This window comes from Lotus japonicus, chromosome 2 (assembly GCF_012489685.1).
Source record: "Lotus japonicus ecotype B-129 chromosome 2, LjGifu_v1.2".
Taxonomy (NCBI): Eukaryota; Viridiplantae; Streptophyta; class Magnoliopsida; order Fabales; family Fabaceae; genus Lotus; species Lotus japonicus.
Window position 1 is genome coordinate 52,214,505 of NC_080042.1, and position 19,270 is coordinate 52,233,774.

General features: G+C 34.2%; 1 protein-coding gene across 3 annotated transcripts; it reads left to right on the top strand.

Annotated features, from left to right (window-relative positions):
* Window positions 1-6,705: 6,705 nt before the first annotated feature.
* Window positions 6,706-17,488, top strand: LOC130738279 (protein SHORTAGE IN CHIASMATA 1). 3 transcript variants are annotated; one of them, XM_057590236.1, is made up of 10 exons: window positions 6,706-7,179; window positions 7,365-7,424; window positions 7,503-7,589; window positions 7,688-7,759; window positions 8,253-10,195; window positions 11,492-11,699; window positions 13,310-13,810; window positions 14,359-14,530; window positions 14,633-15,978; window positions 16,821-17,488. In XM_057590236.1, exons 1-10 carry the CDS (start codon window positions 6,892-6,894, stop codon window positions 16,905-16,907), a joined length of 4,764 nt encoding a protein of 1,587 aa, XP_057446219.1. In that variant the 5' UTR covers window positions 6,706-6,891; the 3' UTR covers window positions 16,908-17,488. The 3 variants fall into 3 exon arrangements, with proteins under 3 accessions (XP_057446219.1, XP_057446217.1, XP_057446218.1); XM_057590234.1 differs by having other exon boundaries at window positions 14,359-15,978; window positions 16,821-17,487; XM_057590235.1 differs by lacking the exon at window positions 7,365-7,424 and having other exon boundaries at window positions 14,359-15,978; window positions 16,821-17,487.
* Window positions 17,489-19,270: the final 1,782 nt, after the last annotated feature.

Sequence of the window (19,270 nt, forward strand, 5' to 3'; positions counted from 1 at the left end):
GTTCCTGATGCTAACTGGGTGATAAAATTGGGTGATAGGTTTCTGAAGAAGAATGGAAGGTGGTTTCTGTTGATATGAACCAGTCTACCAGTATACGAATGAATATCATTCTACCAGTATACAAATGAATATCAGTCTACCAGTATACGAATGAATATCAACAGAAACCAGCCTTCCCTTATTCTTCAGAAACCTATCGTCCAAATTTATCACCCAATTAGCATCAGAAACAAACAAAGAGTAAATCTCATTTAAATCACATGTTAGCTTCCGAACACCCATATAATTTCAATGCAAATTTTCCATAACTGCTAAGTTGGTCAATGTCCTGCGGTTTGAAACTAGGAAGACATTCCAATATATAAACAATATTATTCGTCCAACATTTTCAACAATAAAATAATGTCTCCGCAGAAATTTGATTCTCGAAAATCATTCCTTCAGCAGCATCATTAATCACAATGTCTTTTCAGACATATTTAGAGGAATTCAAATGAAAACGAGCATCCAAAAGTTGCCACAAACATAATATTTCACCTCTGATGCACCTATGTCTATGAGATGATTTCAAATGAATAGTTAATTCAAAAATGTTACTATGATCATTTAATAATATTTCAGCTTCCACAGATGCATGCTCATAAAAGTTGCATGAAACTTTATTTGCAAATGATAATGCTCTTCGCAAAAGCTCAACCTTCTGTGAAAACTGCTTTAAGGGCCACCCTTGGCTTCCTAAAGATCAATGAGAATTCACAAGTACGTAGTAAAGAAAAAGATCAAAAGCTTATATGAACATACCAACTTTTCCAAGAAAATCAGCCTCACGTTGAATCTCACCCATCATCATAGAAATGTTCACTGCCTCCACAAAGTTCTGACTCTTCTTCTAACATAAGATGCTCATCCAGTACATTCAACGATCATAAGAAGTCACACTTCAAATCCATCGTGTGAAAAGCTCTAACGAATTTCGTCATGGAATTGATATCCTTATGATCAAGATAATTATGAGCACAACTTTCTAGGAAACTTTGTTCTATTGTGTTGAGATCATGGGTTTTAACCATATCTTGGTCAGCACTTTCGTTTTGTTTCCGGTGTTGAATGTAAGAGTAGCCAATGTCAAACAATTTTCCTTGTGCGCAAACAATCAAACAATATGAGAAGAGACTGCCTCTAGCATACACTTGAGCTGCCATTTCATAACATCCAGCTAAATAGATGGAATCGCCTGCTCATTTCAAATCAGGCTCTTCAAATTTTTGCAAATAAAGCATCCCTGAAAGCTGAAACGAGATTAATCTTACATAGAATAAATATAAGAGTGCATTCAAAATGTTCACATTGGGTGGCCTAAGGAACCCACAAGTAAGAAAGAGAAAAAATTGTAGAGATTATAGGAGAGAGTAAGAATGAATCGAAATCTATTATTGATGGCTAAACACTAACAGACAGAATATTATTCATTAAAGAGTTTCCAACCTCTACAACTTCGTTGAGGCACTGTTCTCATATGCTAAAAGTTTAGAATGCCTCTATCTTCTATCTTTCGCTAACTAATTAAGTAAAATGTATCAAGCATATGAGAATAATGCATTTAGAATTAAGATGTATCCAACATGAGGTAAAAATATGCATTAAGATATGTCTACTACGCAAAAGAACAGTTACATGACTCTGTAAACAAGTTTATTATTGCACAAAAGGAGTTTAAAAGTTATAGGCCTAGAAGTGTGGTACTGTGGTCATTTATTAACATAAAATGAATTTATTAATACAAATGAAAAAGAGGATAAAAAGTACTCATTAGAAAAAGAACATAAAACCAGCAAGAAAGTAAAATTGTAAACTAATGGAACAGATCTTCCCAATCCCACAACAAATAAATCAATAGAACATAGCTTCCAAGTGTTGGTTTTCACATTATACCATAGAACCACATGGTAAGGATTTGGCATACCCTTTTCAACGATGGTAAGTAAGTCGTGACATCTAAGTTTTACTTTCTGATCCAATTTATAGTACTATATACATTATAAATTAAGCATGAAAGGAGGCCTACAATGAACTCATATATATATATATATATTATTTATATATTTGTGTGTGTGGATGCTACCATCATACATAATACATAAGTAATATATTACTCATTATTTGATGTCACACTTATTAATAAAATATTCAAACTATCATATGTTTATCTTTCAATATAAATGGTACTTTGAGTGTGTATTAATAAAGGAAATCACAGTTGTTGAAAGCAGTGACGGATCCAGAAAATTAATGTTGTGAGGGCATTATATACATGTAAATTTGTAATAAAAAAAATTAACATATATAATTAGAAGTGATGACATTTTTTACCAAATGAAACACAAGTACTGAGGTCATTTTTTAGTAAAGGAGTCATCAAAAACCACATACTTTTACTACTTAAGGGATGACATTTGGTAATGTGAGACACAAGTGAGAGCATTTTGCAATGTAGGACTCAAGTGAGTGCATTTTTTTACCAAAGAGGTCATCTAAAATCACATACTTTTACTACTTAAATTTTTTTCTAATGATTTATTTAAAATCAAGTGAGGGCATTTGCCCTCATGCTTCCTAACATAGATCTGTCACTGGTTGGAAGATAGAACAACCACCTAGAGAGCGATTAAACATGAACAATTGCAGAGCTATGTTGAGTTGTACCAAGTCTTATTAATCCAAATGGAGAAGACATCACAACAAACTTGGAAAAAACCAAAGCAAAGAAAAGATAATGGAATTAATGAATGAAAAAATGGAATTTGAGATGTGACGAAGAATTGAAATTGGTTAACGAAGAAGAAAGAGATGGTAAATACCTAATCCGAGTGAAGCTTAGCAAGTCGACATCAGATCTGAAAGGTTAGATGGAGAAAGTGAAATGAGTATCTTTAATGCGGCGTCTCAATTGAAGAATTGGATTTTTAAGTTTTATCGGAAACCCTAGCATAAATTGATGTATATGAGAGTGAGTAAAGGCGGAAACCAATTTAAGAACAGAGAAAATTTCAGAGCTTTGTAACTCCATTCATCCCGTGATTTGGGCGAAACCCCCTATCACAGGACTGGATTTGAGCATGAGCTTCCTTATTTCCCCGGAGGCAGAGGATGTTATCCAGCTTTCAGCTGAATTCTTTAGAGTTCGACCTTCGCTGATGGCGCCATGAGAATGAGGGAGATCAAAAGATCTTGACAAAAATTTGAGTATGTCGTAGCAGAATGGATTTCAGTGTGCTCGATTTTCAACCTAGTCGATATTTGGTTGACAGTGATGGGAGTTAGGGTTTAGTATTTGAGAATGGAGAATTTCTTCACAGGTTGTGTTATATTGACCTTGTAGTGCTCTTATAGATCCTTATATATATTGATTGTACTTATCTTTTACTCAAAATATTAAGTGGATAGATGTTTCTAGATTGTATTATGGGCCTATCTAACTTATGGGTCTGTTTGGTGGTCAGGATAGGATTACAGCAGGATATGATAAATGATTAGATAAAGACATGATATGATAAGACCATGATAGACTTTTATCCTATCATGTATTTGACGTGGACATAATATTGATAAGATATGATAGAAACAATGAAAAGTGTATCAATTTTTTTCCCTTTGAAATAAAAAAAAAATACATAATATTTTTTAAAATTTAATTTCCTAAATAGATTTTTTAAAGTGATGATTTAATTAAATTTATTTATTTACATTTTTATAAATGAGCTTATGTTTTAATATTAACTAAAATTAAATGAATTTTTATTAATTCGGTTATTTTAATTTTTTCAAAGAAAGTCTATTTTTAAGACTATTATATATGTAAGCAATGGGTTTTAAATTTTAACTTAGCCATCAATGATAAAAATTAGTCAACTTTTATTAAAAAATTATTAAAAGACATTATTATTTCAAAAATAATTTATATTTAAATTATTAATTATAATTATATAAGTAGAGAAATAATTTTAAATAGTATCATATGATAATATAAATTAGTCTATATTTACTATTAAAGAATTAATATTTATATGTGTGAGTAGCTTATTTTATTGCTAGTGAAGAATATTTTATTGTGTATTATTATTATAATATAAATAACGAAAAAATAATGTTAACTAAGTAGTAGTGAGTGATAATGAAAATTTAATCATTTTATATCATTAAATCCAATATTTTCACCATTTATAAATAAATTTATTTTTTAATTAAATTTATTAGTAACTAAATAATTTTAACTTAACAAGAACAACTATTAATTTATAAGTAATCAAATTAATATTTTATTAAACTCAAAAATTTATATTTATTAATTAATATTATTATAAATTGTATAAAATATAATTATTGAAATTAATTTCGGATATGGTAATAAGCAAATAAAAAACTGATATCCTATCATGTTAGGATAATATCTATCATAGCTCCTCATCAGGATAAATTTTACACATGGTAGATAGAACAGGATAAGGGAGAATGGGAGATGATAGTGTTATCCTATCCTGCTGGCGCAACAAAAAAAATATTACAGCAGGATGAGATTATGTTATCTTATCTTGTCTATTTATCCTGTCCACCAAACGGGCCATAATTAGTGTCTATACTGTTTAATTTGTTATATTTTTATTGGGGATCAGAAAATACATGTGGACCGTGTACAAACTCTTGGGGGCCTAAGGCGAAAATCATTTGGGGCTTTAATATACTTAATATATCATAAAAATTTTAATTTTTTATATTAATTTTTTATTTTTTTGAGTTGTAAAATTATTTATCAGAGTTTTACAATCGAGCAATTCAAACATTTCGCTTTCAATAGATAAAATAGTTAACTCATTCAATCTATCTTGTAACAATTGATTGGCTAATTGTTAGGGGTGAGAAAGGATTCTAATTTTTTTTAATGCTATCTACGACCCTGCATGTGGAGAGACTCATTTTTTAAGATTTCGAAAGAAGTTGGTATGTTTAAGATTTCAAAAGAAAGGCTTCCTTGCGAGTTGTGATACACTCACACACCTTTCTTTTTCTTACATATCATTTTCACTTTTTTCTTCTTTTCTTTCTCTATGTTTTCTGTCACATCACCTATCTTATCACTTATTTATCTCTTTTTTCTTCATCGTGAGGTGGATGTGGAATTGGCATGTGAAAAGATTATTATTCGTTGCTTTATGCCCCATGAAACGAGTTTAAGATTTTTTTATTAAAGTATTATATTATCTAAAAATAAGTTATTAAGAACAAAACTTTTAGGCTATGTTTGACATGCCATTTTAGCTAGCTTAAAGCTTACTTAACTAGCTTAAAAGCTTTTTTAAAGTGTTTGGTAAAGGAACTTAGTAGCTTAAAGCTTATTGAATTCATTCTCACTTTTATCCTTATCATTTTAAGAAAATTCTATCATTACCCTTTATATATTATAAAAACAATAAACTCTAATTATTTTTATTTTGAAATAATTACTATTCAATTGTTAATATAAATTTTTAAAAATATTTTTTTAATTTAGAGAAATATAAACTTACCTTATTAATTTTATTTTGAAAATGAAATGTATATTATTAATAAAAGCCTGAGCCTAAAACAACTCAAGGCAGGAACAAAGTACAATTTGGTCTAACAGTGAATAAAAGGGCCAAAATACATCCCGAGCTGTGCTAACACTGCTTGAAGCTGAAATGACGGAGAAGCTAAGGGCGTTGCCATTGAAATGAGCGGGAAAATGTGGGGGACATGAACGTTGATTAAGGGCTCGTTTCATACGTCATATTAGGTCTGATAGTGTAAACTTATACAATATATTATGAGTTTATCAATTGTTCGGTGTTATAACGTTGAATTGTATAGACTTATGCATTAATCTATTCTTATACATTAAACTGATGGACTATATACTATTGAATCTAGCATATAGAGGTGAGATAAGGTCTGCTAAGATTGTGACGTAATAGTCACTTCAAAATATTTAAGCCACTGCCAAACCCGCTACCACCACCACCACTCTCCATCACTGTCGTTGTGCCATCGCCACCACCACGAGCACCACCGCCGCCACCGCCACCACCACCATCGTCATTTGTGCCACCACCACCCTACAACACTTCCATCCACCACCACCACCACTACCGCTACTGCCACCATCACAACCAACTTTAACACAACCTTCACCACCGCCTCCACCATCCTCTAGGAATGTTATCGCCACTAATCTATCGCCAACCCCACCACTTACCACTGCCGCCACCACCACCATAACCACTGCCCCCTCTTCCACCACCAATACCACCCACCACCACCCACCACTATTTAATCACCATCCTCCACCAAACATATGTTTATATTAATTAGATGATTCGACAACTTATACACTGTATGATAAATACTAGATAACTATCAAACTCTATATTATACGACATAGCAAACAATTTCTAAGGTATAATTAATGCAAATTTTGCCTCTAAACTCATTTAGAATCAATTTTAATATATTCACACATTGTTTCTCTTTCATTTCTATCACTTTATATATCATATAATTCATTTATTCCTCTTCTATTCCTATCTTGTAAAAGTGCAAGGTGAAAAATTGTGAACAACCAATTTTCCTAAGTAGGTTCATATTCTATAAAAACCTACTATAGCAGCATTAGCATGTAACTTTGCACAAGTTTTCCTCTTGTGCAGCTGAGATACCCGGTTCATGCACCGTCCCAATTTCCAGTTCTATCTTCAATTTCAAACCTTTTATGTGGTGGTATAAATACTAAAATTTAAAGCGCCAAATTCAATTTCTGCATCCGTTAGCTTCATCTTCTCCTCCTCCTCCACACTCTCTCCCTCACTTTCACCAAACACGATGCGAACTCGCTTTCTCAACAACGATTACTTCACCCTCCCTCCTCCGTCTCACCGCCACCACGAAACCCTCCCCTTCCTCCACCTCCCTGTCCCTCGCCTCTCCACGCCGCCTCCCTCCTCCGTCCACAACCACCTCCGCTTCCATCCCCCTCTCCGCCTCTCACTCCTCACCGACCCCTTGCCGATCGACGCCGCACTCTCCACCTTCCTCTCCGATGTCCTCCCTCACCGAATCCACCTCGAATCGTACAACCTCTCAGTTCCGGACCTAGACACGAATCGCGAGGTAAATCGAGTTTTCGTTTCGTTTTCCGGTGATGAATGCGTCGATCCACTCGTTGCTTGTGTTATTTTTGTCACTGTTATAGTTACGATTTCACTCTGAAATCGCGATTCTGTGTGCAATTCGTTCTTACCTGAGAAGCTTCCTGAGCGTACTCGTGCTTTTTTGGATGTTTTGATTGGTTTCAGCATCAAGCAGAGGTTATCTTTGAAGATCATCTCCCTGAAGCTGATATTGAATTTCTGAAAGTATATAACACTTCTTGTTCTCTCCATTTATTTGTTTATTTGTTCATTTTGCTGATATCTTACTCTTATTGTTCGCAGGAGAGTGCAACGATTGCTCGAAGTGATAAGAGCGATACTGTTCGGGAACCTATTCAATTCGAAACACCTGAGCTAGACACACTCTTGGTGAGACGCTTGGTCTAGATTTGTAATAATAACTCACTGTTTTTAGCATTTTCATTCAATCTATATACCTTAATTTTATTCTATTTTTGATTTTAAAGGAAAATGAATGCTTCACTGAGAACGAGAGGATGCAAATGCTGTCTCAAACTCCTGACGTTGAAAATAGCCTGGTAACGACGTTATAATATATCGACACTGGTTCAACTTATCCTTTAGTTTGTTTTTACACATTATACTGTGTTGCTGTAGGATTAAGTAATTGCATCTTGTGCCAATATGAACATTGTATACACTTGGTAAATGAGTCAGTTATTTGCATATTGGATTAATTCTTCCTTCTTGTGAGCTTTGACTATCTGTTATCAGCAGGCATAATATACCTTAGAAGTTAAAACATATGATATAGCTGTAGTGTATAGTCAAGTCTAATACTTATCAGTTGTATTCATTAACAATTATCAGGAGCTAAATGGATTTTGAGTTGGTTTTATCCCTTGAAAAGGTTGACAAATTCTTGCATCATTCAGCATGGAGTTTCAAGCATACGAGTGGATTTGGACAGATATAAGTCATGTAGCAATAGGACTTGAGCAAAGATTTTTATTTTTTTTCGTTCATGCGTTTGTCTAACTTAGAGAAAAAATTCATCTGATTTCCTCACAGGAAATGGTCAAGCCTGAGGTATTATGGCAGTACCCTTATGAGGCTCTGGAATCAGTATCTAAGGTTGAAGATGTTGTTTCGGAGTACCTGAAAGGGGAGAAAGAATATTCTTTAGAAGATAATATCTCTATGCAGCACCTTCCACACATTGAACAAAACATATTTCTTGTTCTGGAAGTGGATGAGGAAAGTTTGGGAATTCCCTCGTGCTTATCTATGGTAGAAATTGTTGATTCATATTTTGAAAATATCAGACCTCAAAATTTTGATGAACGATATCAATCAGTTACAGAGGGCAAGGAGCTTTTGGGTTCTGAGGAGCAAAACATGATGAAGTTTTTCTCAGATGACTGTGTGTCAAAAAAGAGCTTGGTGTTATCCGATTTGTCCCCTGACAATGATTTTATAAACATGTTGGAAACTGAACATGTTGATTGGAATATTGCCCTGCAAGGAAAAGGGCAGGTCGATAGTGCTTTGTTAGCAAATCTCGTTACCTTCCAGGAATACATCTTCCTTGATGAGGACTTAATTCAAACCCTTGATGCTTTCTATGACACGAAAGCATCGGTTGATCAAGAAAGAAGTGACCAGATGTTCATGAAAGAATTTAACTTCAAGAGTTTTGATGAATTGGTTGTTAGTAATGAGATGGCTCTAATAGATGACAGGTTCAAATCACTGCCTGTACCTGTTATCTCTGATTATGAAAAGTTGATAACTCCACATGATATCATTGGAGAACTATTTTCCAACATGAAGACGCGGCCTCTATCTGCATCTGATGGCATTTACTTAAACTGGGATCTACTTGATGAAGATAAATGCAATTACAAAATGTCTAATTGGTATCTGAACATATGCGCCAAGATAGATCTGAAAAACCAAGACATTGCGGGAAATTCTTTTGACAACAGAAATGTGGTTTTTGATCTAGTTTTCTGTTGTGATATAGGTGAATGCGACATTGTACAAAGTGTAGAGTTGAAGAAGTTGCTTTCTGATTGCATTCCTCTGCCTGACAATCTGCCTGAAGAATTTACTTCAAGCAATCTATTACAACATGGATCTTCTAAACAAGGATGTCGAGAGCAATTACCGTGTCGAGAGCAATTACCAGAAAGGGATGCAGAGAGGGCTTCATTATTTTTTAAGTCTATGTCAGAAATCAGCAATCTTGAGTATTTCTTAAACCCTAAATATGTGACTGATAAGGCGAACTGTAATTTTGCAGTAGAGTCCACCAATGCTAATGTTAATATTCCAAAAGATACATCCACCGAATTTAAGGCTGGTCTACAGTCACACGGATGGCACACTGTTTTGCATAGAATTAAGTTGTCCGACAATATTGTGGCCATTACAGCATATTTTGAAAAATGCTATCTAGCCATTTTGCAGAGTGATACAGAGCTGACAAAGATGTATAACCCAGATGTAGATTATTTTAAATTACTGAGCTTTCCAAAGCGCAAGCTGTTTGAATACCATGTGAATGGAAACAATATGGCGTTTATTGCGCTAAGTGCAATTAAACAGGCTGCTTGGTACTTATGTTTTTATGGTCTCAATCCAGCATGCTTGTATGTAGACAAATTATGTCAAAACTTGGATTACTTGAAATCAAGGTTAGGCTTCCTCCAATCTTTGATCAAATATGAAAACAGAAAGGTGGACGGCAGTTATACCATAGCACATCCATCACTAACAATTGTCAAGGAAATTTTACAGTCAAGCATCAAAAGTAATAGTTTGAAAGCTCTAATTGTGGCTGAAGAAGTATTCTGGTGGTCATTGAAAAATCTCCTTCTTTCCTTGGGGTTATCGTGCAGTAAACTAAATGATTCTTACAGAAATCAGCCCTATGCGAGTAATCTGCCTGAGGACACAAATACTAAAATGAAGGAACTTCTGAATTCAGACTGCTTGCTGGTTTCACATAAGTAAGATTTCGTTTCAGGATATTTTTATTTATCATGATTAAGTAGAGCTGCACTTCATTTTTGGTACAAGATATGTCTAGCTTTCTCTGATTAAATATCCTTTTAATCACCGGCTGTAGATGTCTGTTTTTTTTTATTATATTGGCTATGGTATCTGTTAGAATATAATATAAAACCATTAAAGTGACCCTTACTCAACAGCTTAAGCTTTTGGGATAAGTGGTTATTTGACATGGTATCAGAACCTCTATGGCCGAGAGGTCTAGAGTTCGATCCTTGCTCCCCTCACTTTCTGATTAAAAAGTGGAATTTAATTAAGCACATGGTAGGTGGGCCTGTGCATTTATCCACGCTTCAAGCCCAAAGGGCTCTTGCGTGAGGGGGCGTGTTAGAATATAATATAAAACCATTAAAGTGACCCTTACTCAACAGCTTAAGCTTTTGGGGTAAGTGGTTATTTGACATCAACTCTTGGAGGAAAATAGGTTTCATATTTAAGTGATGGACTGCTCTCCTGCTGTGTTTTCAGAATCAACTCTATACCATCACACATAAAAAAAAAGATATGTTTAAAAATTCTATCCCCCGGGGACTACAAAAAAAATACTGAGCTCCACTGGCACATACATATTAGGGAACCTAAATGTTTGCAGTTGTACATATTGGGGGAGTTTTCTGCTTCGGGCGTTTGTTTGTTTGATTAAGAATCTATTTGCTGCTTATTATTATAACTATAACCTTTATGTGAAGCTTTGCATTGAGAAGCGAGCGCTTGGCTAGGAAAAACATTTATCAAAATATTTGAGGAACTTGTTTTTTTAGGGTTACTGAAAATTAGTCCCTGATTTTGTAAGTGAGTTTGGTTTTAGTCCCTCGGTGAAAAAATGATGTTTAGTGGCGGTCATTTTTATAATTACTGGCTGTTTTTGACTGGGACCGCCACTAAAATTAAATTTGCTTATAAATTCAGGCGCTAAATTTTCCAATAACCTTTTTTTTTTTAATTTAACAGTAGAGTAAACTCATAATAATCATCTTTCAGTGTGAGACACTGAATTGTTTTTGTTATACTCTTCCTTTAAAATATATGGAGTAACAGTAGCCCAAAGAGAACTTGAGGGTGCTACTGCTACTAGTATTTTCAAAACGACATTGATTTCCTTTTGATTTTCTCAAGTAAGTTGATAAAATTGTATATTTTGAGCATCAATGCAGCATTTGTAGCTTTTTGATAGAACGTTTTAGGCATACTTACTACTAAGAAACTATCTTACTAGTTGCTTTATTTGTTTGAAGGCATGTTTCTCTGTTGTTTCCATTCAACAAATTTGGCATTATCCTGGAATATGGTGGTCCATATGGCTCATCTAGAATATCTGAACTTTCTCCAAACTCGGTTGGAAAGCCTCATCTTCACTTTTTGACGATTGATTTGGATGACCATGCTGCTTCCAAAGCACTGTGTGAGGGCGTTGAAACCCCCCCAAACACTGGAATGTTACTGGTAAGTATGTGATTATGGATAGCTTAGTGATGATAAAATCTAAGTTACAGATACTGTAAGTATTGCAAATAAATAGCGAAATCACTTATGCCAAAAATTCTGGCTTCATATATTTTAATTGCAGAATTTCTAATGTTATATAATAAATTTTCAATATAATAAAATGATATAGTATTTCATGCTTTTGGATGTTAATAAGTACAGGAGTTCTAGAATTGGTTTAATAATACTTTAGATAAGCTGTGAATATCAAATCTGCTATACAAGTAATGGTTACATAGAGTGGTCTTTTCTCCTTAGAGAGCTGCTTCGTTTATGAGAAAAGATAACCGATAAAGCGTCTGGAGCAATATCTGATAATATGATACCAAGAGAAAAATAACTGTTTTTGTTTGTTTGCAATAGACCCAAAGTTTCAGAAGGAAGAGTTCAAACACAACTGTGTTGCATATATAAAATGTAGCGATAGTGACCTCATATTGACTAGAACAGAACACTTGTGTCCCACTCATGATCCTCCATGCATAAAGTAGGTTTTCATGGCACGTCTATTACTGCTACCCCCTTGTTAGCACTTAGCAGTATTATTGGTCACTTACATTTAGTTTTATACGAGATACAGTGGAATTCAAAGGGATACAAAAATGAATGAAATTATATGTCTGAGTAGTGAGTAAGACCTAACCTAATCATATATCAGAAATATCAGAAAAGAGTCTAAAAGCGTTACTTCCAGTTTGACTGAAAACCTAAAATTTCTCAAAGAGTATGTAGTACTGGTTCTGTGAACTGCTTATAGACAAAGATGAATTAGTATTGTATCTTAATTTCCAATCTTAGTTTGACTTTTCATTACCCCAGCAATGATGCATGAGGTCTATACACTTTTTGGTCTACCCACAGTTTGAATCACATTATCTGTTTATGGCCGTCAGCATGCATGCAAGCCTTTATGTCAGCCTGAATGTTATTGACTTATCAAAGATGCCATGATGGAGCCATGAGGATAACATTTTGATAGAACATGAGTATTTGTTAGTGAGTAGGATAATTGTTTCATTTTCTGCAGATTAAGTTGGTAATCTAGTATTTGTCAAAAAAAAGAGAGTTGATAATCTAGTAAGAATCTGATTATAATTTATTTATGCCTTTGAGTGACCGGCCTGTCTTTATCTGTATCATGCTTGTGACATGCTTTTGATTCTGTATCTCTACATATGTGTGTTGTGCAAAATAGAGAACTGAGGACGTTATATTTGAATAATATGGAAATGAAGCATTCTTAATTTGAAGGGGAGTGGTGGTTTTTAATGGCTTGGCCTGGAAAGTATGAACCGGAAAGCAGTTTTGTTTTCCTTCCAAGTCCAATTTGTGAACAAAATTGCAAGTTTTTCCACAATTGTAGATAGCTGACGAAATTTGTGACTAAAGTATGGAACAAAGTTGCCCTGTTTGTCATGCTGATCTGGAAATCAAATGCTTTCATCTGTTACACTTTTTAATTGGAACTAATTGAATTAGCTGCTTCAGTTGATATTTACTCTTATTTCTGGGTTTATACTTCCTTTACCAATCAAAACTCCATCCAACTAACAATGATTGTGTGCTAGGAAAGTGAGACTCCCCTTATTTTCTATCACAAAGAAAGTATGGCAAATCAGAAGTTAGAGAGACTGCTGAACTTTTGTCCAGTGGAACAAAGCTATGGTATAGAATCTTCAAAGGTTGCACCTGAAACAGACAATTTTGTGCCAGTAATTACTGCAGCGCAATCTGAGCATGGAAATCAGAGTTTGGAGCCTTTTTCTGGATCAGTTATCATCGTGAATACTCAAAACATAGATAAGGAGATGATAGTGTCTAGAAGAAGCTCTTACCAAGTAATTCTTGCAATGGAGAAAGGAGGAGTTCAAGTTGTTGAACGTGATTTAGATTTGCCGGTGGATATTATAATAAGTTCTGGAATTTGCTTGGCATGGTATGATAGCAGAAACCTGGGGAAGAAAGGAACTCCAGCTACTGAAGCATCTTCAAGTTTGCCTCTATGTATTGACAATATTGCAACAGATGTTCTGACATTGCTTAGTTTTTACTTCCGTGGCTCCTTTCTGGTAATTACTATTTTCATATTCATTACAGTAGCATCTTGAGATATTTATTTTTTCAACTCTTTCTATAAAAGACTGCACCGTCAAATAGGGCTCGAGAAAAATGCTGAAGGTGCTTGAAGTTGGGCAGATGGTTTCTTTGAAGCTACGTGGGAAGCGTATTTGGCGGAAAGAATGTCAATCTTGGAGCTTGATTTTTTTCCATTCTAGAACTTTCCTTAGACCCCTTGAAAGATTAATTTCTCACCTAGTACAAACATTGTAATATTAACCCCTGCCCAAAGGAGAATTTAAGGTTTTTAATCATAATTAGTTAATTACCATCAGGAATATTGTATTATATGCTGAAGATATGAGGCTTTTAAACAATGGAACACAAGAAATCAGATTAGTGAATCTGATTTTGTTGTTATGTGATAGAATTGAAGCTTCATAATGGTTAATGAATCTAAACCCTGTTAATTTAAATATTAGAGTCGTTATGGTGGTTATTAGTAAAGCTTGATCATTGTACATTGAACAGGTTTTAATGTGTTTTCTTCTCCTTTTAGGTCTTTGAGGGAGAATTTGACTTTCTTTCAATTGTAATGGAGTCCTCAGATGGACTTTATGCTGCAGCAGCAAGCCTGGGAATTGATTTGCAGATCTTCTTCTCTTACTCTCCTGAGTTGTCAAATGAAGTTATCCTAAGCTGCATTAAGAATGCTGCCAAATTGACAAGGGGTCTGTATCCTAAAATGCCCGATTCTGTAACTCTAGCAGAGTCATTTCTTACGCAATTTCCTGGAATAAATCCTTTAACAGCACACTCTATACTATCTTCAGGGGCTATGCTTAATGAGTTTCTTGAGTGTTCACATGAACAAAGGATGCGTGTTTTAGAAAACTATGACGTTCCAGAAGAAAGTCTTTCTCTATTTAGTGTTTTCTGCAAATATGGGGAACGGGAGGATTCAAAATCCATAATGACAGACTGCTCGTCCTCAGTATCTTCTGGTCCAGACTCAGATAGGTGCCATCGATATCAAGTTGACAACAAAAGAAAAAGAAAAAACCCTATAAGTAGTCATCAGAAAGATGAACAATACTTTGATGAGTTGTTGCAATTCAAGACATTAAACCAAGAAGTTGAGGCTATCCCAGATTCCTCTACTTTGCCAAAACCTTTTGATCTTGGAATGTCAAAAGCTGCTGGGAGATCCAGTGACTTGGAAAAGGCTAGTTTGTGCATGAGTGATTTTTTCGATCAGAAGCAACCAATCACTGCGAGTACAATGAAAAACCCTTCCAGAGTCTACCCATCTTCACGGAACAGCAAAGCTCCCCGAATATCAGAGCAGGTGGAACAGCCATGTTTATCTTTCAAAAATAATGAGTTGGTTCAAAATGAAATACTGGATATTGACTTGATGGGGAAAAGCATGAATTGGAATAGCCTTAGTAGTTCTGAGAAGCTGCATGAGGACATTAGAGGTGAGGTGGTTGACTTGACTGATAGTCCCCTATTAGATGAAAGCTTCCCCATGTCTGACTCCATGTACTTCCCAAATTTGGTGACTGATACAGAGAAGGATCAGCTAAGAAAGAGCAAAATTGCAAGAAGATTGTCATTTAATAATAGAAGTCACCCTGCAACCAACTCATGGGAAATATGGAAATCTTTACAAGATACAGCTAGAGAAGTTGACGACTATCCCGAACCAGATTTTGGAAAAGATGTATTTCCTCTTGATTTCAAGCCTCCTGAAAACGTTGGCTTAACTCAGGTAGCTATGACAAACTTACAAGGATTACACTTCCAGGACAGAATGTCACATTTGAGCGAGACTCCACTCTCCCGTGCCCGCCGGTCAGCTAGTCCATTGAGGCATTCACCTTGGACTATTGACTTTCTCAATAAAGTAAAAGAAAAGAGCAAACTGCGTCAAAAATCGTTATCATATCAGAAGTCTCGCCCTTGCTTTGGGTACCAGGGGAATGTGTCGAAAGTTCCTAAGAGAAGAAGTCCTTCTATAATTGAGTTCTTTAAGTATCAACCTGGAAGAACACCTGGAAATTTTCCGGAACAGAAAAGACAGAAGCAATCTGGACAATCTTCAAACTCTGTCAAGAAAGGAAGATATTCCACTTGCGTACCTTCATGGACTCCTGATGACAAGAGATCAACCAAGGTACATTTACATCTCTCTCTCTCTTTTTGTGTGTGTGTTAAAAGTAAATGCAATAGATTATTCTAATGACTTAGGGCAAAAAGAGAGACAGGTTTAAAAGAAATTTTCTAAAGCAGTTGTTTGTGGAAAATGTTGTCTTCACACTTAATCCACCTCCATCTTTAGAGAGTAGATATAGGAAGTGATGAAAGAGGAATGAGATATGATGAGCAATGTGATAGGAAAAGAAGAGAGTGAGAGATAGGAAGAAAAAGTTGGTGAAAATGGGATGGAAGAGAAAGTGAGGTGTGAACATATCAAACTTGATTAATCATCATGGATTAATATCCTTTGACACCTCCATGCCTAACATTAAGGAGAAAGAGAAATAGGAAGAGAAGAAAGAAAGAAAATAAAATGCAATAGATAATATGTTAGAAAGATAGGAAAAGAAGAGAAAGAAAATGAAATATATGATATGATTAGTTAAACATTTGATTTAGTTAAGATATACAGGCTCATGAAATACGTATTACAAAATAAAAAATGCGTAAATAAGTGGAAAAGAACAAATCAATAAAATAGAATGATATTTTACTTCAAAAAAAAATAGAATGATATTAATAGTTGAGAAAAATGGATAAAAGAAAAAAATAATATGTACAATAAATTATAGAGATATGATTAAAAACTAAAGGGTACTAGAATTAATATGTCAAACAATAGGATGATCAATAAACATAATATAAACCTGATAAAACATAATATATATTATGTAAGTTAAAAATACCTTGTGGAGGCAAAATTTAATGAATAGGTCCGCAACTTTCACACTAGTGTCCTTTCTTGAATGTCAATGGCAGGCACTGACTTTTGGGAAGAAAGAAAGTGGAAGCCAAACTAAGCTGGTCTGGAGTGACAAACAGAGGTTCCAGTATCAGACGCAATAATCTATCATTGGAGAAAAGAATGGAGATGGAGATTTATATTATATACGATGGTGGGTTTAACCTTTTAAAAGGTTTTTTGCTTTAAAACCACAAAGCAATTCTCAACACAATTTTAAGTTTCCTGTACCCAGGTTAGTTTGCTCGTGCTTATAAACTCCTAATTTGGTTCCTTTTGAACTTGGTATATAATCTATACTTTGCTTTTTATTTTTATATATGGATTGCATAACTTACCACATAAGTAATTTACCCCATCCTATGTGGAAATATATTGTGTAAGATAAGTGAGTTAAAAATTTCATACACTTTTTACTTGAACTTTTGTGAATGATTTCTATTGGTCTATCTATACTGTAAACTCATGGAATAAATACAATTCATATAATCAGTGAGTCAATGGAATACGAAAGAGTATGATATGGATGAAAGTTGAGGTCAAGACTAAGCTGGTTTTGAATGATGAAATCATGAAAATGAAATCATCCGAAGAAGTTTGATACCACACTGGATAACCTATCTCTGGAGCGAATGGAAATTTTATGGTCTACGAAGAAAATAGTAAGAACCTTTTTTGGGCAGATTTTTGAGTAAAGATTGTGACTTTAATGTTTTTTTTTTGTTCAAATTGTGATTTCTATGTTTTTTTTGAAAGGTGTGATTTCTATGTTTGAAGTTACATATAGTTCGGAAAAAAAAACTATTGGTTTTATTTTCATTTTTGTTTTAAAAATTAGTAATGTTGGAAAGTACTTTTAAAAAATAAGACTCCAACTGATTTTAAATTAGTTTTTCATGTAATTAGAATTTTAAATAAATAGCCTTTTTTAGTCACATGAAATTAGCCCTAATCGGGCTAGCCACTAGCTTTTGAAAAGTGCAATAGTACCACAACATTAAGATTCATACCCTTACTTTCAAAAAAAAAAAAACATACCCTTTTTTATTTTTAATCTTTTTCATTTCCAACAAAAAAATATTTCTTCTCATGTTCATAAGAAATTTTTGCAAATCTCTCTGTAAAGAACAATTATTTTTTGTAAGCCAAAATTGCAAATTGATAATAATGATAAAATCCATTTACTACATTACCGATCTCCTATGAGGCAACAATCCATGGCGTGCTTTTTCTTTTTTGGTGAATGAGAAAATAAGGCTACCTTTGTGATTGTATCATTCGACCAGAAATATTGGAAACTCGCAAAGTCAATCATCCAGAAATATTGGACCGTAAATATTCATCATCCAACCTATTATCAAGCCTTGTGAACTCCCAAAGCCAAATATGTTAATACTCATGTTCAATTCATCATTCATCATTCATGCATGTTCAGTTTATGCAAGCTACAAAACAAAATTTGGAGAATCAAACAAGCCTCTTTCTCTTTGAGAACTAAGTTGGTATCTAATCAGTTTTGAAGTATTCTTGAATAAAATTTTACAGCATAATTTTCATTTATAGAAAATGTTCAATTTAAAAAGTGTACACCTTATCTTGACTTATCTCATTATCTGCTATTAACAACTGTTACTTACTGCAATAAGGTCCATTCGCAATCCTCAGGACTTGGAACGACAATGAATATATAAAAAATTAAAAATAGACAACATGGAGACGATGACTCTACTATTCAGTTACCCTTAGACCCTTCCTTGTGGGTGATATGATATATCCCTCTCATGCCTGATTTGACCTCTAAATCTTTTACTTATAAGATATAAAAATTCTCAATGTCGGTAAGGATGACAACGAGTCGGGCTTGGGTTTAGCCTTTTTCAAACCCAAACCTGCACTCTCATACTCAACCCAAACCGAAACCCGAACTCAAACTCGTAGGGTTTTGGGTTTACTCAAACCCATTGTAACCTCAAACTCATGTCCTAACTTAATTTTTTTTTTTTGATAAGCCCTAACTTCAGGGGCGGAGGCAGGGGTGGCCTGCTCCTGCCATGGCCACCCCCTGATTTTGTAAATCTCTTAAAAATTAGCCCAATAGATGGAAGAGTTCCTACTAAACATTTTTGCAAATCAAAAGCTTCTCTTCCACGAGTCAACACAATATCAAGCCCAGTAAAATACTCATTGAAAACTAAACAATGCTTTCACACTATGAAAGTTTTCTTCACAAAATTAAAATTTCATTCAAAATTTACGTGATATTCCATTTAACCAAATCAACTCTAACTTTATTTTGAGAAATTATTCCAAACTTGGTCAAACTTTTTAATGATTCCAAATTATGTTTGAAATTTTTTCTGTTGCGACAATTCTATTTTCATTTTTGATCCCTGTTCGATTAAATTGCTGGCTCCGCCACTGCCTAACTTAACTTGACTCATAGATTTTTTTGCAAAACAAAACGCAA